The 27,509-nt window shown below is 50.4% G+C and overlaps 2 protein-coding genes across 3 annotated transcripts in view; both read right to left on the reverse strand.

The window, feature by feature from the left end:
• Positions 1 to 3,711: 3,711 nt before the first annotated feature.
• Positions 3,712 to 10,793, reverse strand: TNFRSF6B (TNF receptor superfamily member 6b). The gene is made up of 4 exons (XM_074919981.1): positions 10,609 to 10,793; positions 9,689 to 10,079; positions 7,343 to 7,540; positions 3,712 to 4,589 (listed from the first exon to the last, which is right to left on the reverse strand). Exons 1-4 carry the CDS (start codon positions 10,648 to 10,650, stop codon positions 4,312 to 4,314), a joined length of 909 nt encoding a protein of 302 aa, XP_074776082.1. The 5' UTR covers positions 10,651 to 10,793; the 3' UTR covers positions 3,712 to 4,311.
• Positions 10,794 to 18,636: 7,843 nt separating this feature from the next.
• The window catches only part of RTEL1 (regulator of telomere elongation helicase 1), a 49,962-nt gene continuing 41,089 nt past the window's right edge, over positions 18,637 to 27,509 (reverse strand). Inside the window, exons 33-36 of one of the 2 annotated variants that reach the window (XM_074919979.1) lie at positions 26,066 to 26,242; positions 25,309 to 25,494; positions 24,698 to 24,801; positions 18,637 to 19,490 (exon numbers count right to left, since the gene is read on the reverse strand). In XM_074919979.1, the coding sequence (XP_074776080.1) occupies positions 19,416 to 19,490; positions 24,698 to 24,801; positions 25,309 to 25,494; positions 26,066 to 26,242 (542 nt within the window). In that variant the 3' untranslated portion in view covers positions 18,637 to 19,415. The remainder of the gene's footprint in view (positions 19,491 to 24,697; positions 24,802 to 25,308; positions 25,495 to 26,065; positions 26,243 to 27,509) is intronic. The other variant, XM_074919980.1, reaches the window with a different exon arrangement.

The raw sequence follows: 27,509 nt of genomic DNA on the forward strand, positions 1-27,509 counted from the left end.
TGGCCCTGCTCCAGCAGGTCCGTGTCCTTCTGATGTTGGTGCCCCAGAGCTGGACCCAGCCCTGCAGGGGGGTCTCCCAGAGAGGAGCAGAGGGGGAGAATCCCCCCCTTGCCCTGTGCCCCCCCTGCTCTGGGTGCAGCCCAGCACACCGTTGGCTTTCTGGGCTGTGAGTGCACGGTGCTGGCTCACGGGCAGTTTTCCACTCACCGACCCCCCCAAGTCCTTCTCCTCGGGGCTGCTCTCCAGCCACCCCTCGCCCAGCCCGTGTCTGTGCTGGGATTGCCCCGACCCACGGGCAGGACCTTGCCCTTGGCCTTGTTGAACTCCATGAGGTTTGTCCGTCCCACCTCTCCAGCCTGCCCAGGTCCCCCTGGATGGCCCATCCCGTCCCTCAGCGTGTCACCGCCCCACACAGCTCGGTGTCATCGGTGAACTTGCTGAGGGGGCCGATCCCGCTGTCACCAACAAAGATGTTAACCAGCGGCGGTCCCAGCCCCGACCCCTGAGGAACGTCACTCGTCGCTGCTCTCCACTGGGACGTGGAGCTGTTGACCGCAACTCTTGGAGTGCGACCACCCAGCCAATTCCTGATCCACCGAGGCGTCCCTCCATCAAATCCACGTCTCTCCAATGTCGAGACAAGGAGGTGGGACAGTGTGAAACGCTTTGCACAAATCCAGGTAGATGATGTTGCTCTTCCCTCACCCACCAGTGCTGTAACCCTGTCATCGAAGGCCACCGAATTCATCAGGCAGGATTTGCCCTTAGTGAAGTTGCCTGTCACCAACCACCTCCTGATTTTCCATGTGCCCCAGCACTTTCCAGGAGGATCCACTCGATGATTTTACCAGGCACAGAGGTGAGGCTGACTGGCCTGTGGTTCCCCAGGTCCTTTTCATTTCTCTTTTCAAGAACAGGGGTTATGTTTCCCCTTTTCCAGTCAGCAGGAACTTTGCTGGACTGCCACAACTTCTCAGATGTTACCACGTACTTGTCTTTAGCCCAGTACCTACACAAACCAGTAATTATCAGACAGAAGCTCACGCTGCTGACTCTTCCTCTTCTCCTTCTGGACTTGGAAACTGCAGTGAAAACCAGAAGGGGTTTTTATCCTCTTATTTCACCTTTTCGACTAATTAAACTTATGATCACTCCGAGGTTGGTCAGTGGCCTCCTGCAGTGGTCGGGGGTGTGAGGGGATGGGAGTGGAGCCGGGGAGGGCGGGGCTGGTGGGCAGAGCTGGGGTCAGCACCGCAGCCTTTCCCAGCAAAGCCCGTTTCCTGGAAGCCAAACAGGACTCATGTGCTGGGGTGTTTGGACGCTGTTATAAAGGTCAATATTTACCAGAAAGATCCCCTGCTGTCACATTATCTTCAAGCCCACGCGAGGAGAAACTTTGTTGTGCAAGAAATTCCAACTAACTTGGCATGAGGGGATGCAGGTCAGGGGGAGAACACGGACTACGGCAGCAGGAGGCCTGGGGAGAGGGCGAGCACTGCTGATAAACCACCCGCAAACGGCACCAGCACCCGGGGCGTCGCCTGCCTGGGAAGGGTCCCGAGGCACCCAACACCCAAACACCCACCGAGCCCCCTCCAACGCAAAACCACCTTGGCAGAGCAAGATCATAAGACACGGGTGCTCACGGCACATCCTGGAAGAGCAAGTGGCCCCCGTGGCACCGAGCTGGGGGGCTGCTGGGTGGCACAAGGCATCACCTGCCTGTCCCAGGCCCTCGCTCCCGGCTGCACGGGCCAATGGCTGGGGCAGCCTGGTAGCCCAGGGCTTGTCTGACACAGGCTGGGCCACCCCCAGATATTTAACCATCCTCTGCTACTCCATTGAGCCGAGGTCTGTGTCCCCCACTGCAACTTGGCGTGGCACACGGGTGACAGACACCCACTGCGTCCCCTCCAAGGAGGGGTTGGATGTGGTTGACCCACACTCGGTTCTGGGAGGGCCACGGGGGCTCGGCAAGGCCACACTTCTCAGGAGGATGGGAAGGAGCCAGGTGGCTCCCCTTACCCCCGCACCACCTACACCTGGGGGTGTTTGGCCCCTTGGAGTCACAGTGGTGGGACCTAAACTCTTGCAAACCTCCGGGTGGGAGCAAACCTCCAAAAGCAGCTGCTGCAGGAGCACAGGACCGAGCACGGCTGGACTGCAGCCGCTCTGCGTTCAGCTCTGCCCGTGTCTGGTCCAACCCGGACTCCCCTGGAGCCCCCAGCTCAGCCGGGAGCCTGGGGGCAGGAACTGGCCCCCTCCTGGCTCGCTCTGCAGTTGGTGGAAGCCTCCAGCCTGCACCCCAGATTTTGCCTTGATGGTGAGAAGAGCAACAAGCTCCAAGGACAACACGAGGTGGCCCGAGACCCTGAGCTCAGCTACAGTGTCCCATGGGCACTTCCAACTCAGGAGTGAGGCCTTCTATCCCCAAAAATACACAGAAAAGGCACAACTTTCTCTGAAAAAATCACCCAACTAAACCAGCATCCAAGATAACAATTACCACTTTCTCTCGTTTTCCCTCTCTCCCCCCTGACTCTCAGGTATCTATTTCACGAAGCCAGGGTGGCGTGGACAAAGAACAGGAAACAGTTCTGACACTTAACAACCCTCCGTCCCTGTTCTCCTTTAGACCTTCGTTCCTCACAGTACTCCCGTGGAAACGCTCCTCATCTCCTGCCCTGGCTGCTCTTGGCCCGTGCCATCGGCACTTGGCTGCTGCCGAGGGACTCGGGGTGAGTCGCGCCTGGGGACGGAGCTGCAGCCCACTGGAATAAAGCAGCTCGGGAGGGTGGAGATTAGACGTGGTGATAACTGAGCGCTGGGCAGGGGAGTTACAGCCCCTCGTGCAGCCGCCGCTGTAGGATTTCAAGGCTGGGCTTGACAAAGCAGCGAGGGGATTGCCAGGATCAGTCCTGGCTCAATGCAGAGGTGCGAGCGAGGGGTCCCCTCTGCTCCTTTCACTCTTTGGCTTCTCTTTGTCCCCGGCTGAAGTGACCCAGGGCAACGTCAGGAGCTGGTTCATCCCCAGAGTATCTGTGGGCAGCGAGGGAAGGTTAAAATCCCCTTTTGGTATGTCCCCGCCTGGGGGAAGTGTGGGGGCATTTCCACATAGCACATGCTTCAGAGTGCTTTTAACAGCTCTTAGCTGGGGGAAAATATTCCTCTTTTGAACCACAAACTATTCCTGGCAGCTACTCAGCTAAAAAAGGAGCTATAAAAGTGTCAAACTCATTCAAAGCAGAAGATGTAGGCTCCGTGTCATCATTGCTACAGACTGGAAAGTGCCTGAGAGGGTCACTCTTGTTGACTTGCCTAAGTGACATCTGCAAGGCTTAAACAAAACCCGACCTACAGCCAGCACAAGTGCCCCAAGGCACAGCTCTTGGCTAACTAAACACCTCTTCACATGCCACAGCTTCCCAGCAGGTCTGGGGACAGACCTGGGGCTCAGGGTCTGACCCAAGAGATGTGACCTTCACCCTGGCCCGCACCGGTGGCAGATCCCAGCGCAGACAGGCTGCGCTTTGCCGTGGCTCAGGGAGGCCGGGTTTGGGCTCGGTGGGCTGTTGTGTCGTGTGGGTGACTGGTGTGGTGTGATCAGGGGGTGGAGCACCTGCAAAAAAGCAGGCGAGGGTTAGCAGAGTCAGAAGGTGATGGGCTGGGACTGGCAACACCACTTCTCTCCTCCAAATGAGACTAGGAAAGGGCTCTGGTGGCAGAGAATCGTATAATAAAATAACTTCTTTTGTTTCTTTCTTTAGAAAACATCTCTCGCACATGGTATAAAAACAGATAGTTTAGAAATAAATTTAAAGCTGGCTGTACCAGTGACTTCAGAGGCATCCTACACCCAACGTGTGTCTCAGCAGTAAACTCCCTTCTCCAAACAGAGCATGACAAACCAATGCAAGTGAATCCTCTGTGGGAAACACTGTTAAAAAACTAAAAAAAAAAAAACAAAACCCGACAAAACCAAACCCACACAGCTGTAAACAAAGCCAGACAGTTTTCTAAAAAAGGGGGAGCTGGGTTCTTCCCCAGAAGAAAGGACCCTGGCCACATGTTTCTCTTCTGATAAAATATTGACCTTCGCTGAGTGCTGGAAAATCAGCGGCCAGTGATCCCTCCGCCCGCAGAGCAGGACCCACTGCAGCTGCCACAGCACTTTGACTCTGACCCATCGCTCCTCTCTAAGGCTGCGTTTCAAGTTAGGTTTGGAAAGATTAATAAATTAATGAAGCCACAGAAGAAAAAAAAAGGAAAAAAAAAATAATCAAAACCACCCGAAAAGTTCAGTTCGTGCTCTCAGTCCAGGAGGAAGCGCTCGCGGACCTTCTCCTCGATGGAGTGCAGCTTGGCAGCTCGCAGAGCGTCCAGCAGCTCCTTGGTGACCTCGTAGTGCCCCTCTTTGAGTTGGGTGAGGAAAGTCCTGAACTTCTCCTGGACGGCCGCCCTGGTCCCCAGCGCCTGCTTCCTCGGCGAGCGCTCCAGGATCTGCTGCAGGCGCTTCAGCTTTCGGATGGGGATGTTCTGATACGCCACGAAGTCGATCATGGCTTGTTCACAGTCGTCGTCTCCTAGAGCTGGTGGGAGAAAAACACCCAGAGGTTAGAGGGCAGGTGACCGTGGGACACCGGGAGGTCACGGCTCCACCGAGCCTCCCCGTGGGTCAGCGGCCCAGCGAGGGGGGAAACGCCTCATCCCTGGAAACATTCAAGGCCAGGTTGGACGAGGCTCTGAGCAGCCTGATGTAGGTGATGTCCCTGCCCGTGGGGCTGGATGGCCCTTGAAGGCCCCTTTCCAACCCAAACTGTTTGATCCTGCGACGCTGTCCTCGCCCGGGCAGCGCTCTCCAGCTGCGGCTCAGAGCAGGGACCTCTCGCAGCCCACCCTCCCCCGTCGGGGGTTATCTGAGCTCCCCCGGCCACGTACGTCCAACGCCCACCCCGCTCTGCCCGGGCAGAGCACGAGTCCCGGTGGCAGCGTCTGCCTCACGGCGGGCTCGTCCTTTGCCCAAGTCACGGGGGAAGAGGGAGGGCAGCCGCCGGCAGGTGTGTGGTGGAACAAAGAGAGTAAACGTTTTACAAAGGGAGGTTGGAAGGAAGGAGAAGGAGGAAAGCACCAATCTGGCATCATTAACTGGCCAAAGCCCGTCTCCACCAGCTAACTGCCCTGGGAGACCGGGCCCAGCCCTCACCACAGGTTGGATTTCCCAGCAGCAGCCTCTACAGGCCGGTTAGAAACCAATGTGTAAAAGTTCCTGTAATTTTGAAAAAAGTAAATATACCTTTTCCATGCTCCTCCCTGCCAGGGAGTAGGGGAAGAGGGGAAACTCCAGAAAAACCTGAAGTAATTGCAGTAAATATTTACACGTTATTTTTTTCCTGATAGTTTCATTTCCCCACACAAATTTTTTACATCTTGGGACAGGATCAGCTCCAGGCATAGCCCAGACTGGGGCTTTTGGACAGACTTTGTCCTGGCTAAAGCGCCGCTGGAGCGCGTCCAGCCTAAGGAATGAAATCACAAAGAATTTTCAAGAAGTCAAGGCCAAACGATTACTCAATCAAGGAGAGACTAGCCCAGTTTTGTGTCATCGTAAACTGGGAAAGGTTTCACTGGTTATAGTGGGGCAGGTCAGGCTGCCTTGCCCAGACTCGGCCTCTCCTCCAGACTCGGGGTTTAGCCGAATCGCTCGGCCGTGGCCGTTGCAGCAGGAGGAAGGCAGGTGCCTGCGCGCCTCCCGGGTGAAATCACGACGAACCAGAGTTAAAAATACCCGTCGGCTCCCATCGCTCACGGGCTTCTCTCGCTCTATAAATAGCTGAAGGGCTGGGCTGGCCGCGGATGCCGTTGCCTAGAGAGCGTCAGCGCACGTGCTGCTGACTCCGCTCTCACCTGGCCCCCCCAGCGCCCCGGGACCGCGTCCCGCTGACGACGGAGCTTCTCATCCCCTCTCTGGCGAGGGGCCTGAGTCAGGCTCTGTGGGGGGAAATGCCCCACGGCGGCGGGGCCAGGGCAGGATGGAAAGGCGAGAGCTCCTCTCCCACGCTGCTGGGGGGAAGAGCCCCCTTGCTCTGTGGAGAAGCAGCTTTTCGAGAAGCTCTTCTATCAAGCTGCATTTTTTTTTTGTACTGGAACAACCTCCCCAGGGATGTGGAGGAGTCCTCATCGCTGGAGGTTTTCAGGACGAGGCTGGACCTGGCGCTGGTTAATCTCATCCAGGCCCCTTTTCCCATCAAAGGTTGCACCAGATGAACTTTCAAAGTCCCTGCCAGCCTGGGCTCTTCTATGGCTCTGTGACTGATTTTTCTGAAGAGCGCAGGCTCACTGCCAGCCAGAGCAGGCAGGCTGAGTCCATCTCCTGTCTCTCTAGGCTGGATGCTCAGGGCAGAGCGGGTGGTTCAAAACAGCTGCCTGCCCCACCTCAGCCGACATCAGGCCCCCGAGAGGTTTTTCAGTCCCTTTCTTATCCCCTAATTTCACAGAATCACCGAATCATCAAGGTTGGAAACGACCCTGAAGCTCACCTGGTCCAACCGTTAACCTAACTTCTCGGGGTGCATGTTACAAAGCACCCCCAGGGCCAGCCCATCGCTCTCCCCAGTTCCTTCACCTAAAAAGCTTGGGCCAGATGGTCCTTGGGGTCCCTCCCAACCTGGTATTTGATGATCCCACAATCTGTGTCCACTGGCAGCTGCCGCCCAACCTTCAGCCTCTGCCGAGGCTCAGCGCTACGTCTGCACTATCATGGTCACACAGTTGACACCACGTCTCCACTTTTTCACCCAACAGGTCAAAATCCACCCTGCGCTCAGCTCCGATGCACCTTGGACTCTGCCCCATCCAGCCTGCACGAGACAAGGCTGCGGCCGCAATAAAAACTTCCTGGAAAATGGGCTGAAAGCCGGGAGAGGTGAGCGCGGGAGGACGTCAGGAGCCGAGCTGGTGGCTCAGCCCTCACACCGTGCCTGTTTACACAGCCACCAGCCATCGGTCATCGCCGCGAGCGATCGGCTACAGCCGCCAAAACTGTCCCCGTGTCCCAGCACTCCCAGTTACCCCAGTTCCTGGGGAGAACCAGCAGGATTTCACCGCCAGCTCTTTGTTCTCGCAGAGTGAGGAGCCTGCATGGGCTCTGGCTGACAGCAGACTGACCCCGGAGGGAGAGGAAGGCAGACAGTCTGTATTTTATCCATAATTGCTATTAATTATGGATCACTCCATACTTTTACAAGCTGTTTCACCTTGTTTTTCACCTACATAGAAAATGTCACCAGAAAGTTCACTCTTGGTGCCAGCACCCCCCTCCCCGGCCCACAGAGCCATGGCTCACCTGGTGCCTGTGTGCTGTTGGTCCCCCCCAGTCTGCAGGAGGTGCAGAGGGTGTCGTGGTACTGGTTGCCCTGCACGTTGGTCACCTTCCCCTGCTGCTCGCAGTCCTGGTGCGGCTGGCACGGCTTGGTGCTGGAGTTGGAGGAGGAGAAGAAGCCACGCAGGCAGGGGCGGCACTGGGTGTTCTCGAAGGGGGTACCTGTGTGCGGGGAGCCAAGGGGGGAGCGTCAGCCCGGGGTGACGAGCTGGCAGGGGAGCAGGGCTGGGAGCTGGGGACGTGTCAGCAAAGTGCCAGACACCATTTGAGCACCAGGGTGATGGTTTGGAAATGATCATCGCCTGCAACACACCCCCCTCCTCCCCAGGACGCGTGTGTCCTCTCGCAGGGCAAACAGCAGCACTGTCCCCCCTCATCTCCCAAGCCAAAGCGTTTGGCACGTGCTGATAAACTGTCACCAGGCTCCAGACCCAGGACATCTCCTCTGCTATGGAAAAGGGCCACGTCCTGGGCAGGAGACACAGCGGGGACAACGGGTGAACTGAGTGACGAACTGGCCCTTTGATTCACAGCAGAGTCAGGAGGCTCCTGGCCAAGTGAAAGCAAAAGTCGCTGAGAAGGTGAAAGCCGCTCGCTTGCTTCTGCAGCTTCTGCAGTTCCCCCCCTGGCTCCGGGCCAGACCCGCCGCTGGATCACAGGGACGGTGCCGCGGGAGCAGGATCGCGCCAGGGTGTCTCCCACATTCCTTGGGAGAAGAGGGAACGGCCGCGATGGCAGAAAACCTCACGGCCCTTTTCATCTCCTCTTCACACGCACAGTTAAGAACAAGGTTTCCACCTCGCTGCAACCCGCTTCAGGCCGTTGTGGCTCTGCCAGAAATGCAGCTGATGACCCCAAGGCCTAAGCAGTATTTGCAAATGGAAAACCCTAAAAAAAACACCCCCTGTGTCCCACGGATCGAAGCACCCATTCACCCCGGAGCCAGCGAGCTCTCCCCCGGGCCCTGAGCGTCCCCGACCAGCCACAAGAGCTCACAGCCCCGGGCTCTGCCCACCCACCCTGGTCCTTGCCCTTGGGTCTGGCGGTCTGGGCTGGCATCATTCTCCACACGAGAAGCCATTTGTAAGAAAAAATTGATGATAATAACAAAAAATCAGCTTGTCCTCAAACGCCCCAGCTTGCTCACATGGCTCCTCAGTGCTCCAGCCAACCCTCCAGCCAGAATTGATGTTTGATTTCAGAGCCCTTCCCCACGCTGCTTGGAGACCTGGTTCACCTCTCGCTGCTTTTTTTAACAGTCACATGGAAAAAATCAAACGCTAAATGCTTAACCATCAGCATCAGCTGAAAACAACAGGTATTTCTCCTCTGGCCTGCGAGCCTGGAGCTTTTCTGTGCCGCACATGGAAGGACTTCAAAAGCCTCCACAGTTCAAAGCACGAAGCAGGATAAGGCTGGTTGTGCCGATGCTGCCCACGCTGTGGTTTCCTGACAGAGCCTGGTCCTCGGTCACTCAGGGGACAGCGAGAGCGAAACCCGCTCGTCGGCAACTTGTATTTTTAGAAAGCTTGCCCAGATGGCAATGGGAGAAACTAAGGCATCAGGCAAGTTGTGCTGGGGAAAGAACGGAAAAATAACCCCCTTAAAACGTCTTGTGACTTAGATCTTACCAGGAGACGGTGTCTCAGCCTCGTGAATCTCCCCCAGACGTGAAATGAAACGAGGCTGATTTATGGTTTTGGAACCTGTCCATGTATCCATTTCATGTTTTGAATTCAGCTGCTCCAAATTACTCAGTAAAAAAACCACAAAACCCAGCCCCAGAGCTACACACTCACCAGTCCTACCCTTGCATCATTAGCAGCCCTTTTCAGACCAGATAATTAGCTCCCTGGCTATCCGCGTGCGAGGAAAAGGGAGCTGACAGAGGAGCTGGAGCTGCTCAGACTTTTCCACCCGCCGAGAGCCCCGGTGGGACGAGCTGCTGCTCCTGGGACGGGTGAATCACGGCCCAGCTCTGCCTGTTGCGGCACGTGAAGCAGGTAATCAGGGTTGCCATGTCCTATCTGAGCGTGGTGCTGGGGGATTTCAAAGGCTTTTCAAAGCAAAAGCGAGGGAAAAACCCAACAAATCACTCCTTGGAAAAGGAGCTGGGAAGCAGCTTCACGTGCTAGCAAGGACGGCAGCACGCTGGTGAGCACAAGGGGAGGAGGTCAGGCTATGGGCAACCATCAGCCTCTTGATTTTTAGCTCCATCCCTGGTTTTTAGCTTTAGTAGAGATTTTGGGATGTGCCAGGAGCCTCCCAGCACACCCACCACTGCCACGGCCACCTGATGAGGGCACTTACCCGGTTTCTCTACGCCGGAGCCCGGCGGACACTCGGAGTGCCTGATGCAGAACTCCATCTCGGAGTAGTAGCCCTCCTGGCACTGACAGACGCGGTTGTGGGTGGAATTGCACTGCTGCACCTCCACCTGCTTCTCCCCGCAGATGACGTTACAGTACCGGCACTTCTCCAGGTAGTTCCAGTACTGCGTGTAGTGCAAATCCGGGCAGGGCTGGCACAGCGTCTGCCTGGCCCTGGTGCAGTGTTGTGCCACAAAGGTCCCCGGCGGGCACTGCTGGCACGTGAGCTTCTCGTTGGTCACCGCATCCTTCCATCGGTAAGTGGGTTGGGCGCTGCAGCCGAGCTCAGGCAGGAGGAGGAGGAGGAGGAGGAGGAGAGGGGCAAACATCCACTGCAGCAGAGACAGCGCAAAGAGCCCTCAGCTCGTCCTCTTGCAGAGGCAAACGCGGCTCCCGCATCACAGGGTGCGTTACCGCTGTAGACGGGAGAAATTATCCCCCCGCCTCTCGCTGGCTGGCCCCGGCCCCAGGGGTGAAGCCACGGTGGCACCGGGGACCCGCCGCTGCCCCCCACGTGCCTCCCCCTCGCCCTGCGCTTGGGGTCCCGGGTGTCAGAGCACCCTCCCCAAACGATGCTTCTCAAACCCATTTTGCGGAGCCTTCGCAACCCCGTTTTCCCTCTTTTAGCGCCAGAAGCAGCTGCAGCCCATTCTCCCCCTCTTTTCACCCCGGTTGGGGTAAAACCTTTGCAGATGAAGAAGCAGAAGGGGAGTTTTTCAAACTAGCAAATCCCCAGCGTGCTCCGCAGGAACTAAACTTTTTTGGGGAACCCAGACGCTCCGTATAGGACCGGAAAAATCCCAAAGTGGTGTCTATCCCCCCCTTTCCTTTTCCCAGCCCTCGGAGCAGACGGGACGTTACCTGGGGCAGGGGCCTTCGGCTCAGCACGTGGTGGGGTAACATCGCCCCGAGCGCCGCGACCAGGAGCCTGGGGACACGGAGACGGTTCCTCAGGGGCTGGAGCTCCTCTCGGCAGCAGCACCGGTCTCGCCGCCCCGGCTTTAAAGCTGAAAGAGAGCGATGGGCGGGTAAGGACGGTGATGAAAGGCTGAGTTTTTATAACAGACCTTCCTCCGAGGGAGACGCGGCTCTCCCGGCCCAGGGGCAGCAGCAGACCCCGCTCCTGACTCACGCATCGCCCCGACATGCGTAAGCGCTCGGAGGAGGGAAATCACCCCCCAAATCCGGGAGCCGTGGCTGCGGGCGAGGCGGTGGGGCAGCAGCCGAGGGCTCCCATCCCTCCCCATCGCATCCCCCGGGAGCTCCTGCCCTCCCTCCCCAGCCCCGTCCCTCCCCAGCCCAGCCCCCGGCAGCGGCTCCTCCCCGGGAGCGCTCCCCGTCCCGCACCCCCGTTCCGCGCCGCTCCGCGCCTCTCCCCTCGCCGGGCAGCACCTTTATAGCCCAGCCCGTGGGAAAGACCCTCTTACGCAAGGGCCCGCGGGATCCCGGCCCCCCCGTCCCAACCTCCCGGCGCGGCCGGTCCCGGCTCCGCGGCCCCGTCCAGCCCGAACGCTCCCTTCGCTCCTGTTTCTGCTTCACAGATAAGGCAGGCAGCTCTCAGGGCAGCAAAAGTTGTGGGTTTTTTTTTTTTGACTTGTGCGGAACCAGGAGGCAGGTGGGAAGCGCAGAGCTGCGAGTCGAACAGGGGCGCGTTGAGGATTATTTTTTTTGTTTGTTTGTCTAGGGAAATGCGCCCCGTGAACACGCTCTTCCCAGGCTGTAAATAACTTCCCAGGAACAGCCTTTGCCTCTGGCTGCTGGGGGCACAGTTCCCCCCCAAACCACAGCCCAGAGGAGCCCTTTCTGGCCAGGGCTGGAAGCAGTGAAAGCGGTGCTGGGGGGGGCTGCTCCAGCCAGGGACAGGAGCAACCCCCGCGCTGGGCCCAGGGCACTAACCCTGCTAAAACAGCCCCAGTGTTGAGTCCTGAAGCTCGAACCTTCTCAGGAGCAGAGGATGACACCCGAACTCCGACTGTAACGCTAAAACACTCAGAAGTACCTGCTGGGGGATAACGACATCCCGCCGCGGAGGAGGTCGGCGTTTAACTCTCTTAGAGGTGCCACTTCGCTGTAAATCTGAGACCCCAAAGATTTCAGTGGACACAGCGCTCAGCCCGCAGGCACAGCCCTGAGCAGAGCCAGGCCCTGCCTGCCCGCTCGGCCCCGGTGTAAATCCGTCAGCCTCAGGTCCTGGGTCCTTTCGCCCGTCTCACCCGATTCTCTCTGAAGCTGAGAAAATCCAAAGGCACCCCTGCAAGGTGCAGGCTGGGGGGCTGCTGCTCCCCCCGCTCCAGCTGCGCCTGCTTGGGTGCCCCCCACGCCGCAAGCCCTGGGGGAAGGAAAAGCACAGGATGTAAAGAAGCGTGTAAAAGCAGGAAAGCTCCGTACCGAGCCCGTGATGAACAGAGCGGAGACTGAACTGAGACCCTGCCCCTGCATTTCCTCCCCGACACCATCCCTCCTGTCGGAACAGTGCCGCAAGGCAGAGAAAAGGGGGAAAGCTGGAAGTGATTCCAAAGAGCCAGCTGAGAAAAAAAAAAAAAAGTTCAGCTTTCTTCTTGGGTTTAAACTTTCCAATCAGTGGAAGGGAAGAAAACAAACACACCTACCAACAAATGGCATCCTGACGCCCGGAGCAGGCAGCTGGGGAATCCGGGGAGTTTTGTACCGCTCCCCCTTCACGTCTTCATCTGAGAAAGGGGCAGGAGAGGGCCCTGCAACCTGCCCCCCGCCGCCGTCACACAAACCAACCCGCCCGTCCTGCGCCACAAACTCCCCGTGGCCTCTTCTCCGGGCACAGCCCGCGGGTGCCGGGACCCCCCAGCCACCCCCCGGCCTCAGGCAGGGCTCTGCCAGGGCCGGCGAGCAGTGGGAACAAAACCAGCTGGTAGGTTTGACCCCAGGGGAGCGGCACCAGCCGTCTGGTCTCTCAAGATAAACCAGGGATAACCACCACCAGCCCGCAAAGCCTTGCTGGCTTGGAACAGCGTGGAGAGACCAGTCCAAACCCAGTAGCCAGTCCCTAAATGCATTTGTTTAACATCCAACTTCCCAAACATCCCCCTCTGGAGACACAGAGGGGCTAAAAAAAATCCCCCTGCAAGTCCTTTGCTGTGGAAGTGCTGGTTTTAGTCTCACTGCTCTGGGGCCAGGCTCTGCTGGCTGGAGCCCTCTGACAAACAGCAGCACTTGGTACCCGTGCTGGGGCTCTCAATAAATGTCCCACCCGTTGAGCTTCAGGAAAGCAATTCCACACGGGAATAGGGCTGCCCACAAGGAATAGGACCTGTTTTTACAAGCCAGCTCAATACCCTCAAAATCAGCTTCTCAGGCAACTTCTACAATTTGTATTTCTCTTGAGCTTCTCCCACTCCCACCTACGTTCTTTGCTCTATGGGGCAGCTCAGGCCACTGAGCCATTACAAGCATCAAACACCAACTACAGAATCGCAGAAAAAAATTGGGAAAATTTTGTACTGTTTCGTGTTGGGAGGCCCAACACCACAGTGTTCTGAGAGCTGTGACACACAGGGCTGAGCTGTGGGTCTGAACCACAACCCTCTGGAGCAGCAGCTTTCTCCTTTGCAAGAAAACTGGGCTCCTCCTGTCCCCATCTCTCAGTGCCCCCAAATATTCTTTTCAGGCTTGTTCCCTCCATGTCTACTCACACCTTGTACATTGTTGTTATCCCACGTGCACAGCCCAGGCCCAAACACCTTGTTCACACCCGGGTACTATCTCGAAGGTGTCCTGAGGAGTAACAAGGGCTGGAGCTGGAGGCATTTGTGGCTGGGGAGGCCCTTACAGTCCCCCTTGTCTTCCAGCCACCCCCAAGGAGAGGAGGCAGCATCCGTCTCAAAGAGACTCTGAACAGGCAGTTGTGAACAGTCACAACCAGACCAGGCCCTCAAAAACCAAGTGCAAAGTCTCCGGGAAGGTGGAGCCCTAGTGAGGTGCTGAGAGGATGTGGAGGTTTTTCTCCCCGGGAGCCAGCAGCCAAATCATTACAGAGAATTAACATTTGAGCATTTGCCTTCTGCAACACCAGGACGAGCCTCTCGCCTCCCCCTGTCAGCCCCTGGTGAATCTCCTGGACTTTATTCTTAACGCTGTTAAAGATGGAACCTACAAGAGCTAAACCACCCCATTTACACCGAAAATCCAACCCAGCTTCCTGCTCTCCAGGAAGAAGCAATCCCCGATGGCCAGAAGGAATCCAAAGCTCCTTCCAGGAAGATCAGTTTCTCACAGCCACGGTTAAAGAAAAAACTGTGGCTCCAGCTGGAGTCAAAGGGGTTCAGGATTTCGCTCTGACCGCAGGGCCCAGGCTGTGTTTATTTGCACCAAACAGGCGAGGGGCTGATCTTCACAGGCCACTCTCAAACGGATTTTAATTCAGCTGCTGGTTTATCTGAGTCACTTGTAGCTCCCCAAAGTAATCTCCATGATTTGTAACACTTCTTGACATGAGCCCCCCAGCCAAGGACTAACGGGGCTTTGCTCTGTCAGCATGCATCATCTCAGTAATTAAATGTATCAATTAACCTCCCAGCACTCCCCTGGGACTGAGGCACATCCTCTTGGAGATATTTTTTGGGTGAAATTCATCACTAGTCTGAGTCAAGCACCGAGACCCACACCGCAGCTGCCCTGGCTGCAGAGTTTAAGCAAAGCCTCTTTAGTCTGGGCTCACCCCACCCAAGGGCAGCCTGGCACCCCAGAGCAGCCTTCAGCAAGGGCAACGCGTTTCCTCCTCTGGTGGGCAGAAGCCTGATCTCAATTTTCCTACGATGATTTTCACATGGTTCTTTAGCCTGTTTTCAGCCCCCTTGCTGACATATCTGGACTTTTCCAAGAAACTGCAACAGAAATCAAGTCATCGAGCCTTTTTGCAAACTCATGAGTAGCTTAAAGTGACCAAGGGTCATGCTGCGACGTTTGTGAGAGGATTACTCAAAAGAGTTTATCCGAACGGCTTCGTTTCTTCTGTCTCCCTGCATATTCTGCTTCGACTGAAAGAAAACCAAAGAGCACCTGCTCACACCTCTTTGTGGGTGGAGGGACCCACAAAATGTACGAAGCAAAGGCAGGAACGTCCTGGAGGGCACCTCAGGGCCGTTCCTCACGGTAACCGCTGCGATGGAAGACGCCAGCCAGCTCTGAGCCCGCAGCTCCTCACCTCTGTAGCATCATCAATTAGTTTTTTTCTCAATCTAACAGTGCCTAAAAATTTGTCAGATTAATATTTAGAGTGTGAAATACCATGTCAATGGGTCAGACAAGGCAACCCCAAGCTTTTAGGGAGTCAGTCCAGTAGAACAACCACCTTCAACTAATCTTTCTCTGTTGTTTCACTTGCCCAGTGAACCTACCAGGGGTCACTGGAGAGCAAAAACTTGACTCACTACTGACTTTCTGGCCTGCAGAGGTAGCTTAGCAAAGGGATTCAGCATCATATTCTCATGGCTCTGATCTCACTTCCCCACACAGGGCATCATTTCACACTGCTGGGAGCTTTGGGGTGCCCCGCAGCACTGCTTTTCGAAACTACTCTTGCAAAATCAGGCTTCTCACTAAAATTCAGAGAAAAATCTGAAAAGCAAAGCAATTCCTCGCTCCCAATCAGTAGCCACTCCTCCAAGCAAAGACACATCTTCCTGATAAAACAGCTTTTTTGTTATTTTTGGTCTTTTCCCCAAGTCCTTTCAGTCTTATGTGGGAAAAACACTGTCATTTCAGTGACAAGACACTATCCCAGGTACAGGCATAGCAATGGCAATAAACAGAGATTAATATCTACTTCCTTCATGATCTGTAACTCATGTGTCATTTCTGCCCCAAATCAGCAAGGAGTGTCCACGATGGGTTTTCTTCTTCCTGAGCACTCCTCCGGGATCAGTTCCTCTAATCACTTGGAGCAATGAAGATTTTTTTTTTTTTTTGTCTGAAATAACTCTTGTTTTCACTTTCTGCTTTTCCTAAGTGATGTACTCTCTGTGTCTCTTTCTTGTAAATTCAGTTAGTTCCAAGACAACAAGAGATCAGTATCTGCAGCACGTCCTGACAGCTGGTTCCTACAGACCCTCTTCTTCAAGGTTTCATTGGAAGCAGCTTTACTGCTGGGGCAGTGGGGGAGGAAGCAGCATTCTAAACACATTCAGGAGGCTCGTACTGGGGTCACGAAAGGTTCGGTGACGCACGAGCCTCGGAACATTTCTTTGGAATTTGGGGAGTGGAAATGCGTGGGGACAGCCCTCTGTGAGAACTGGATTCCTCAGCAACCTGCCACGGGGAGCACGTGGAGCCCGCGGTGCCCGGCCCCGGGGCAGAGGCCGGGGAGGGCCAGAGGCCAGGTAACCTGCTGGCACCCGGCTCCCAGAAACCGGGCAGGGACGCCCCAGCGTAAACACTAACGGGGAACGGGGCTGCTCTTCGGTGACACCAAGTGATCTGCAAGGGTAGAGACCTGGAGACCTCAAGCTCAGAGTTGTGTTCTCCCACAGAGAACACTCTGCTTCTGGTTTACAGTAAAACCTGCTGAAGGACAATGCCATGTAAAAGCCTATTTGCTCTCACCAGTCAGGGCTGCAGCAGCTTGGTTTTTTTCTTTTTTTTTTTTATTTTAAAATTGACAGGCATAACTTCTCAGCAAACCTCTCCAAGAAAGGTCAGGAACGACAGAATCATTAAATTCTGTCATTAAGACTAAAACTAAGCAGATAAGGCTCCAACAAGGAAACCTCCTGCAGGCTGGATGCTCTCCCGTCTCCAGGATGCGTTCGCATCCCTCCGTCCTGCCCGAGAGCTGCTGGCAGCAGGGAACCAGACTTCCAGACCTGCTGCAGTTGATCCCCACTGCAGCAGAAAGCAGCAGCAAAGCCACTTAACTCCGAATCAATTCCATCTGTGCACAGCAGACTCACCCATGGGGACACAGAAGCGTTTCAGAGCTTGTCAGAGGGTTCAGCTAGCGAAGGCACATCAACAGTAAATCTGCAGCAAGGTGATCCAGCTGCTGAAGAGTAAAGGAAGGAACACGTGAATCTCTTGATGGCACCGAGATATTTTTAACGTAGTTCCTCTGCTCCATCTCACTAACAACAGTGTGCCCAGGTAGGAACAATCTTCAGAACTAACTCCTCCAGTGGCAAGGAAAAAAACACAGCTAGAAAAATATTCTGATTGAGAAGGAAGCAAAAAAAAAAAAAAGTGTAATAATCTTTGTCCCAGCAAATCACACGTACCTTTAAATGTTTCACCCAGTCTCGGTGGGTCCTACAGCAGTTCCGCAGTTCCCAGCGGGCAAACCCAAAGCCATCATTTCACTGCCTCGCTGGCAGCACAAGCTCGTGGCCTGGGCCGTGGCTTCCCTCCAGTGGCACAAGCAGCAAGCTGCAGTTCTCCCCACGGGGAGGTCTCAGAGCAGACGAGGCACTGGACTACCCCACCGCTAAAGAAGAGGATGCTGCTGGCTGCTCCAGCCGTCGCTCCGCGCTCTCCCATTCCCCACCCAGCTCCTCGCCAAGGAAGCGCCGGGAGAAGTTGCAGGGACCCGCTCGGAATCGGCCACGAGCCCTGTCCCACACAGGGAATCCACATCACCCCGCAGCTGCTGACTGAAAACCATCAGCACTGGCCTGACCTGCCTTCCCAAGAGCATCAATCTTCTTAAAAAACCCACTTTTGTAATGCAATAGTTATTGCTATACTGGTTAAAAAAAGCAAAAGAGAACAAATGATAAAGAACACTCAGGGCACAACTTGTGAAGGTGCAGCCTCAACAAAAAAAAACAACCCTTGACCAACAAATGAAATTAAGCACATTTCAGGAATGGAGTTGCTTTGGTTTTGGGAAACAAAACTGTCTTCTTCCATGTTTCTGGCAAGATTTCAGTCCAGCAAAACGCAGCTTCTCCATCATCAAAGAACTCAGAGCCCTTCTGCAAGACACTGCTGCCTTGGACATCACCCTCGAAATCCTTTCCTGCTCATTTTTACATTTTTCTGTTTTTTTTTTTTTTTCCCCCAGATTTCAAATATCTAGAGCTTTCTCTGCATTATATTTATTCTCATTCTCAGAACCTAAACCACTGAACATTCAATACACAAGTAGAAGGTAAAATTCATTCCGATTTAAACATGTCAGAATATATGCTACCCCAAAATTACCTCCATTCCCATCTAAATCTCCGTTATTTCTAATTATTAGTTAATGAAATAATCAAAGTTCCTGTTTCACTGCCATTTAAAAACATCACTTCTCTTGTGCTTCAGGTAGTCTGACCAGTGAACCGACTTGAATAGACACACGTTATTCAACACGTTAGTGCCAAGGCACAGTATCACACACTGCGAGACTGTTTCTATGTAAAGTGGATTCCAGTCTGAAAAAAGACATTTCCTCAGGGAGGACCAATATCCCAGCAACTGTGAGATCTGAGGTGACACCAGTTTTGAATTCCATATCTGGGGGAAATAAGAACCATTGACATTTTTGTTAAAATGCAGCTCACTTTTCAATTTTATCAATTAACGTCATCAAATTTTCCGAAGTTCCATTGGTATGAAAATCCACCAACAGGCTGAGGGGATAAAACCACCCCTAAAATTACTAGAGAATGTATTATTCCAGACAATTCTGAACACATATGCTATATGAAGGGTCTCTGTCCTCACAGGAACCCCTAAACTAATTAGCAAGTGACAATACAACCCTTTGCTCATTTTTGTGAAATAAAAATATTCAAGTGTCAAAAATCCCACAGTATAAACCTTTCCACTTACTCCTACCCAATGTTTTTATATTTTGTAAAATTTTAATTATAAAAAAAATCAAACAAAACCCAATTAAGACAAAAATGGTTTTATTTAGTTTAATTTACAGTCACTACTGAAGATATAAAATTGACACAATTTTTCAGGTTAACCGCTCATAGCCACTACTCACAGAGAGTGGAAGTATGAAGGATTTTTAACCCATCTAACGTTGATTTATTTTAAACTCTTAAATCAATTAGTTCCTTTATGTTGTTGGAAAGTAAACATCAGATAACGCAGGCACAATGGTAATATCAGTACTGAGCAGAAAATAGTCTCCTTAGAAGCACGTTTTAAAAAAAGCCCAGCACGATGGAAGGAATCAGGCTTTGGGGTGCACCAAAGGGAATTGGGTTTGTTTTTAAAAAATAAAGTCACCCTTTCAGTATCTTCTGCTATTGGAGACAGCAGATGCTGCCAGACAGCGAGTGTGAATCATTTCTTCCAGGAACACCAGGGGGGTAAGGATGGGGAGTCTGGGCAGCTTGGCTCCACTCTCCTGCCATCACCAGGGGTTTTCCAGGATCTGGTATTACCTGAAGGGCCTGGGACAGTCGCCCCCAGGATATAAAATTTCAGCCCGAGTGGCCACAGCAGAATTTACAGGCTAAAATAACAAATTAACCTTCTCAGCTCCAACAGAGGACAATATTCTGCTTTGTCTCCTGCCAGTGGGTGGAGAGACCTTTCAGACTCGATCACCTCTGTAGGAAGAACCGATACGTGTTGGTGCACAGTATGAATCAAAGATATTTACATGAACCTTCATCCTGCTGCTGCTCAGCTCGAGAGCCAGAGTGCAGCGATTTCTTCCTGCTGGTGCAAAGTACTTGTCCTTCCTGTCAGTGAGATTAGGACCAGAAGAAAACTTGGATTAATCGCTGCTTCTTCACATCACTGTGGCACTCTGGGCACTTCTTCACCATCTGTATAAATAAATGAATAAAATACATACATAATATATTAAATTTCTCTATCAAGTCTTCAACTGTCCAATGTGAACCATAAGCCATGTGTAGTCATTTTACAGTCCCCAAGATTGTGGTTTTGCTATTTTTCAAGGCAGTGTTACTGTGCAGTCAGTTATTTAACTTAAGTAATAAAAGGAGGGGAAAGAAAGCCTCTCAGTAAAGCAGCAAGAAGTTTACAGCAGTTATCGCAAATTAATTACAGCTATGACATGTCTGGAAAACTAAAATACAGGAACGAGGAAATACAGAGCCTGGAAGAGCTGTTGTGAAGTAAAGGGTGTTCTTGTCGTTAGTGAAATCCCGTAAGATGGCTGATGAGTTCCCTGAACTCCTGCTTCCTCTTGCACGGATGAGAAGGAAGTGGCCTGGGCATATCAGGACATTGGTGACAGATGTGGTCATGACCAACCAAGAGTTTTGTAGGGGAAACAAGCACATTTATTTCTTCATACCACCCCACACCTTTCTCAATTAACAGCAGAAGATTGGGTTCATGAGGCAACATGTCTCCAGCCACGTTTCACTTCGCTTCTTCGCTAATCTTCAAGTCTGGTCTTCAGCCATTTGACCTGCAGATGAACCTCAACTGTTCTTTTGATAGCTTGCAAATTACTGGTAAAAGTAAAATGCTCTGCTTATTTCAAAAGTGATGTAGTAAAAAAAAAAAGTGCTTTTTTAAATTAATCTTTGTGAGAAAATTGCCAGCTCCAAAGGCTAAAGTAAGGGTTACCTACAGCAGTGGGGCTGCGCAGTATGGAAGTTAATCACTGCAAAGGGGGTTTGGGCACTAGTATTTTGAGTCTAAAAACATTAACTGAAATACCATAAATGGAGGGGGAGAGGAAAACTCACTTTACCTCCCGGTAGACAATGATTTGTCAAAAGAGCTCTGAAAATTTTAACCGTAATATAGAATTGTGAAATCTCGTATTATTTGCCCATTATTTTCTGTCTGGAAAACCTGCAGAAAAAGCATGAATAAACGATGCATTTAAACACTGAAAAGCAGCAGCAGACCTCTGCACAGAACACTAAAACCAGAAGCAGCACACACTGGCACAGCATCTACAAGACTTTCCCCCAGTGCACTGAAAATCACCATCAGGCGCCGGCACGGATCCCTCTAACACCCCTCCAGCTGCAGGGAGTTCTGTCTGCTCCTCCAAAAGCTTCTAAACCACTCCAAAATTATTTACTGCCTCTCCTCATCACTAAGCTCTTTCAGTAAGATAACTAATTGGAAAAGACACTGCAATTTGCAAGACCCAAGTCATTGCATTTTGAATGATAAGCTGTTAGTCACTTCCTCAGAGGACAATATGCATGAAAGTGTTTCTGAGCTTAAACACAGTGAGTAACTTATTAGCACAGAAGAGTTTTCAAATCCAGCCCAGTCAGTGGTGACAAAGCCCGATGCCTCTGATGAGAGTTCAGAGCTCAGGCACAGAAACCATAGTTGCTCATTTCCTGCTGGTAAAGGCACCTTGATCCCAAACAGCCCCAACAGCATCGACTGTCTGTGCAACCAACCCGAGCCCAGCGGGGATGCGGATGGACGTGTCGGGAGATGGTTCCTCTGGGATTGGTTTCAGAGAAACACGGAATAATCTTCTTCCTGTTTGCAATCCTGTGCTCTGAGCCAGGCTGTTCTTCCTTCTCATCTGCGTGACTAGCAGAGAACAACTGTCTTGTCACGGGGAGAAGAGTCTCTGTGCATCAGTCCTCAAGTAACACCCCAAACTACCAGATATTTGATTTTTCAGTAACTGAACTACACTTGGATCGCACTATAAGCGAGGTAACGTGGGTGTAGATCCACTGAGAACCATTCATCATTACAAAGATATCTCCTACGAAAGGTGAGAGGTGACCAGGCCGTGGAGTTTCACATTCTCCATAACAAAGGCTACGGAACGTGGGTCGTGCTGAGCCCTGAGGGGTGCTTCAACAGTGGGACAAAGGGCTCAGCTGGTGAAAAGATGCTTCCTACATCCCCCACACCCAACAGTTTGTTGTTTAAAGCAAGAAAAACCCCACATTATTTGAAATAGGGCATTTGATGTTTGTTGTCTGTGGAGGAGGCAAATGGATCATCCTGCTGGTGAACGCAGGACGACTCCAAGGGGCACTCATGAAGGACACGATAGCCAGGATGCATTTTCTTGAGAACTAGAAGAATATTTTGTTTGTCCTTTTTTGAACAAGTGGGCCATTAAACTGAACTAGCAAGAAGCGGGTTCAAAATGACAACAACAACAAAAAAAAAAAAAAAAAAGAAATGAGATGGCTCTTCACCTAACGTTTGGCTGAGCTGTTTGCCACAGGACACGGACGGCAGGTTCGTTTGTGTTCTGAGGGAATCGGACGAGGTGATGGAAATGCAGAGGTTTCTGAGTAAACAGAGGCAACCTTTGGCTCAGGGAGTTCTTGTGTGGCAAATAGCTTCGGGGCTGAGAGATCACCTACAAGTATCATCACTCATGCCTGCCACATTCTTTTATCCTTCCCTAGCCATCCTTTTTTGGCCACTGGCAGAGGCAGAGTGCTGGGCTGGATAAACCTTCACTCTGACTCAGAATGCCTGCTATTGTATTCTGATTACTTGCTTCAAACTTTATCTGTCTTTCCTGATCTTTACAAATTAGAAGACTGTGTTCAATCAGAGCTGTGGTATGCTACCACAAAACAAAGCTCTGATTCACTTTGCTAAGAAAAAAAACCACAGATACTTTCTTTCCTCTGATATCACCTGGTACAACGTGGGATGAAGTTTCACCATAACTAGCAAGATTATTCAGGTTAAGTGGCAAATACGGAAGTCATTAATAACAAACAACCTGTGGGGAATGACTCATTTCCCCAAACATTGTTTTGTATTGGATACCTGAATAGAACAGAGTCCTTCCAGTTGGTAGGGTCCTACAGCAACCATCTTGTCCAACTCCCTGAGCACCTCTGGGATCAACCAAAAGTTAAAGCACCTGAAGGGCATTGGGGCATCGACCACCACTCCAGGAAGCCTGTTCCAGCGTTTGACCACCCTCTTGGGAAAGAAACATTTCCTAACATCTAGCCTGAACCTCCCCGACAGAGCTTTGAAGGGCTCCCGTGCTCCTGTCGCTGGCCCCCAGGGTGAAGAGCACCTCCCTCTCCACGTGCCCTCCTCAGGAAGCCCGAGTGATGAGGTCACCCCTCAGCCTCCTCTCTCCAAACCAGACAAACCCAGTGTCCTCAGCTGCTCCTCACAGCACACACCTTCCAGCCTCCCACCAGCTTCACTGCCCCCCTCTAGAGCCATTCTAGTACCTCGATCTGAAATACTGTCTAATTTAGTAAACCCAACGATTTTAATCTCCAGTCTAAGAGATGTGCAATCAGATAAAGGAGTGATTAAAAAAAAAGTTTAGACTAAACAAGTTCTGTGATTTATCTATGAGCTACAAACTCACATTAACTTGAGGATTAAGGAGAAAACCAGACCTCAGAATTACTAATTTCAAGACAAAAGCCACAGAACAGGGCAGTACAATTGCTCAATATACACCAGTTCTAATTTTGTGGGTTCTTAAACTGACGAAACAACAATTACATCTTACTGGCAAAAGGAGAGAGTTTTTCCCCAGCCACTTACAAGATAAAAGTTTATGGGCTGAGATAACATAATTGCTGTGGGATAACAAATGCTTGCCTAACCAAAAGGCAAACTCCCCAAGGAGCTCCTTCTGTTCCTTAATCAAGTCTCAAGCAGCAGAGATTATAAACACATGCCAGTAAAATTCTTGTCATGATTTTCCTAGAGTCTTTTCTGAAGTGGAGTATGCCAACTGTCAGATGTTCATCCCCATGCTACTTGAGCATAAAAGGAAAAATTGAGTATTCAGTGGTAATTCAAGTGCCTATGCAAGGGCAATTGGTTTGACTGCCTGACCTGCAGCTGTCTTGTATTTTCTTACACACATTCCTTATAATCCAATACATTCAGATTTTCACATTTTTGAAGAAATATGGCATAGAAGACTGAGGATGACATTTATTTGAACAGTTATCCTGAATTCCCTCTAGGAGATACATGTCTGAGAGCATCAGTCAGGGCATTACTACTCTATATTCCTCTTGGACCAGCTCTTGGTTGTATTTTATTGGGATATTAGTATACTGTTTATTTTCTACACTTAGCTGGCATAATTTAGTGTCGTCTTCCCCAGAAAGACCTTTCCCTGGAACTTGGACCGACTGATAATTTTGTACTTACTTATAGATCCATAGGTTGAAGAAATTTCTTTTCCTTCCGTACTGTTTTTGTAGGTCCCTGAGCTCCATTGATTAGTGTTTTCCACCACCTATGAATGTTTAGAAACCACCCTGCTCTCTTATCAGACTCCCATCTCCAGGCTCACAGATTATTAATACCTGGCTGTCAAATCAAACGTTGGGTAAGATGCTACCAAACACATGAGAGCAGCAACATCCTCTTACCTAAAGAATTTCAATCACCAATTTACTCAGCCAGGAAAACTAAATGGAGAAGATAACACAGGGTATTTGAGCATGAATTTAGAATCATAGATTCACAGAAACATTTAGGTTGGAAAAGACCCTTCAGATCATGGAGTCCAACAGTTAACCTAGCCCACCACTAAACCACATCCCTAAGCACCACATCTACACCTCCTGTAAACACCTCTAGGTATGGGGACACAACCACTTCCCTAGGCAGCCTGCTCCTGATTTGCCTCATCTCACAGTTGTGCTTTATAGTTGGTTTTTAGATGGAGAAAGTTATGGAACTAAGCAAGAAAAAAAAAAAGGTTCAAATGTAAAAAAATATATATATATATTTTTTTTTTTTTCAAGTTGACTCCACAGCTTGTTGCCTGAACAGCTCTAGATGGGAAAACATGTGGAGGTAGCTTTGGAGGAGGTGCAAAGGTGTAATAAAATAAAAAAAAAAAAAAAAAAATCACAGCGTAAGGCAGAGGTCTGCCTCCAATTACACTGCAGAGCACGGAAAATAATGAACCAAGCGGTAAAACCTCCATTGGGATTTGGCTGTTCTCTCTAACAGAGAAATTCTGTTTCCAGGGCTGTCCACATGGTTGTCCCCAAAAGCACAAAATTCACCAGCAGTTTCAGGAAAAACTGAAACCAATGAACAAGATAACCTTTAGGAACTGCTCCCAGCATGTTTTGCAGCAAGTGAAGTCACATAATGGACATTTAAAAGGCACATCATCCTCAGATTTGCAGTTAGAGCACTGGAATCTTCCTAGAAGAGAGGTGGGGATGGGGAGAGGGTGAGAGAGAGGAAGGAAATGACTAAATTCCAGTAATCACCTGTAAATTTCTCATCCATACAAGTTCCCAGTGCAGTCCAGAAAACAATAACCATGAGCTTTATGAACTACCTTCACGGGGCAATACCTGGCCCTATTACATGATTTCTTTCACATGACCTCACTCAGTCTCTCAGTGCTTCAGGTCTCAATTACAAACTGAGGTTACATCCTCACTTTACAAGGAAGTTGTGGAGAAAAAGATGTAAGTTCTGAGGAAACTATTACACCATTGTGATAAGGACAATGAAGGGCTTTGGTAGACCATATGCAAGTGGCAGAAAGTGCAAATGCTATTTAGCAGATCACACAAATTGTTATCGCACTTAAGCAAATATAAGCATGAACCAGTCATCATTTCACAGATCCTTAACACAACTCTCATTTCTGTAACTTTTCTTAATATAGAGAATTGCATCTGAAACCTCACTTATACCTACCACACTCTGGCTCCATCTCTAGGGGAAAGATAGGCACAGCTCCAGAGCCGGTGGGTGCTCTCACGTTACCGGATTCTTTTGATACTTTGATCTTTGGCAATCCGAGTTTGCTTTCCTGGTTAAAGCCAAAGGAGGAAATCTTCCTCTGAATTTTCTCTGGTGCCTCACCCTTAAAAGTGGCTGCAACTGGTTAGAAAAAAACAACAAAAAAACAACACAACAGTATAATGCAGAACACAATACACAGACTCCACAAAGCACAATCGGCGGTAAGTTCAGTAATTCCTCATTGTATAAGAAAAACACAATTTGAATAACTATTTCTTTATGCCACAGTGCTTAGTATCAAAACACCTGTTAACCAACCCACACGTTATTACTGAAAAGGACCCTTTATATTGAAATAGTTGTGTGGAAATTCTTCCTAGACAGAGTGGATCTCAATCCACTCCTGCTCCCACCCCACTTAAGACGCAAAAAATTCTGCCTTCACCCTCAACACATTTCACCATTTAAAGAACACAGCAGTATAATTTTTTCTTGTTTCCTTGCATTTCCCCATCTCACATTGCCTTCTAGCTTACACCTGTGTTGTTTTGGTTTTTTTTTTTTTAAGACAATTTGGACACAGACAATTGGGTTTTCTTCCTTTACACACCTCGTGCAGGAAGGCCCTAGCGCACAGCTCAGGCTGCTGGACACTACCCATCATACTAACAAATAATACTCTAAACTTCAGACAAATTTCTTTCCCAACCTTGCACGTGGCTTTTCTCTCCGTTCGTGCACCAGCTCTCCGCACTCAGAGGGACCCCTTCACCTTGAACCTGGTGTTGCAGTTGCTTCTCTCCCTGGCCACAGACCATTCCAGTCAAATCTTTACACATCTCTTTGAACTGCTCTTTGTGATGAGGGCGCACAAACATGTAAAACCCTGTCCAAAAGAAAACAGTCAAATGAAGAGGAAAATAAATGCCTGATCATGGAAGACTCTGTGTTTTGGAGAGGAGAAATTCTTTGGAAGCTAAGCCAGAATCAGCCATATTCCTAGTTGATTTTCTAATTACAGGCTTTTCCTTGACAGAATACAGCTGAGCATTTAGTACTGAAAATAACCTCAACTTGCCTTGGAATTCTTCCATTCTCTACAGCTAAAGACAAATATCTGCTCCAGCCCTTCACCTGGCAACTGATCCAGCAAAATCATGTATATACACAATATCTGCAGAGACTCTCTCAAATTCTTTGTTACTATTTGGTTGACAAGAATTTATAACACATACAAAAATTTTTAAAAATCCCGATTATGACTCACTGCCAAGCACAATCCTACCAAAGTCCTCTGAGGTCAAAACTTTTTCTCAGTAGATACTGACTCTCTGTGAAAGAAAATGTTCAGGAGGTGATGATGACTCAGTGCCACACAATTAATTTCCCTCCCACTCTTCGCTGTGTTGAAGTGAATGAACCAGAAGAAATATTTTCTAAAAATTTGGAGACGATGACATCTACTCACAGTCAGTGGAGTACTTATTATTATTTCCTAAAGACAAACAAACAACACTACACCAGCATTTCCCAGCCTACACCGTTTGCATCATTTCCTGCAGAGGAATTAACAGACACATGGGACAAAGTGGAACTGAGGTGTTACACAGCACGAGACAAGATGTCTCCACCAAGATAATCAGGATCAGTATGGAATCCCCCTTCTTCCTTTTTTTAAACAATAAAGCCTGACTCAAATTTTGAAAACTTCTAGTTTCATAAATCCTTTCATCATTAAGACTATGAAAGGAAAAAAACAAACCAAACTACTTGAGAAAATAAGTAATCAGCCTGAAATGTCTCAATAATTATTATGAATGGTAAGGATATAAGATGATGACACAGTCCCGTAACTATTTCCAGGTAAAGCTCTGCAGAATAGTGAATCAACTGTGATTTCTTATCCCAAAATCTGTAAGGGATCTAAGAGCTCAGCACCAGTATAGCAATCAGTGGTCATGAGAACAAAAGTGGAGTCAGTTCAATAGTCACTGTCTTTTCTAAAGAGCAATCACTTGTAGAAAGTGATTTCTTGAGGAGAAAAAAAAAAAAAAAAGCAATGAAATCATTTGACTGAAGATTAGGACTGGAATTGCTGAGCTATTACCTAATGTTTTTAACGGATAATTTCTAACTAAACAGAGATAATATTT

The sequence above is a fragment of the Athene noctua genome, chromosome 16, assembly GCF_965140245.1.
Source record: "Athene noctua chromosome 16, bAthNoc1.hap1.1, whole genome shotgun sequence".
Lineage (NCBI taxonomy): Eukaryota > Metazoa > Chordata > Aves > Strigiformes > Strigidae > Athene > Athene noctua.

Coding starts and splice junctions, on each gene's coding strand:
- TNFRSF6B (XM_074919981.1), bottom strand. CDS start 10,650: ATGTTACCCCACCACGTGCTGAGCCGAAGGCCCCTGCCCCAG. Junction 7,541..9,688: donor CTCCGGCGTAGAGAAACCGG/GTAAGTGCCCTC, acceptor CCCCGCACACAG/GTACCCCCTTCGAGAACACC. Junction 4,590..7,342: donor CAACAGCACACAGGCACCAG/GTGAGCCATGGC, acceptor TTCTCCCACCAG/CTCTAGGAGACGACGACTGT.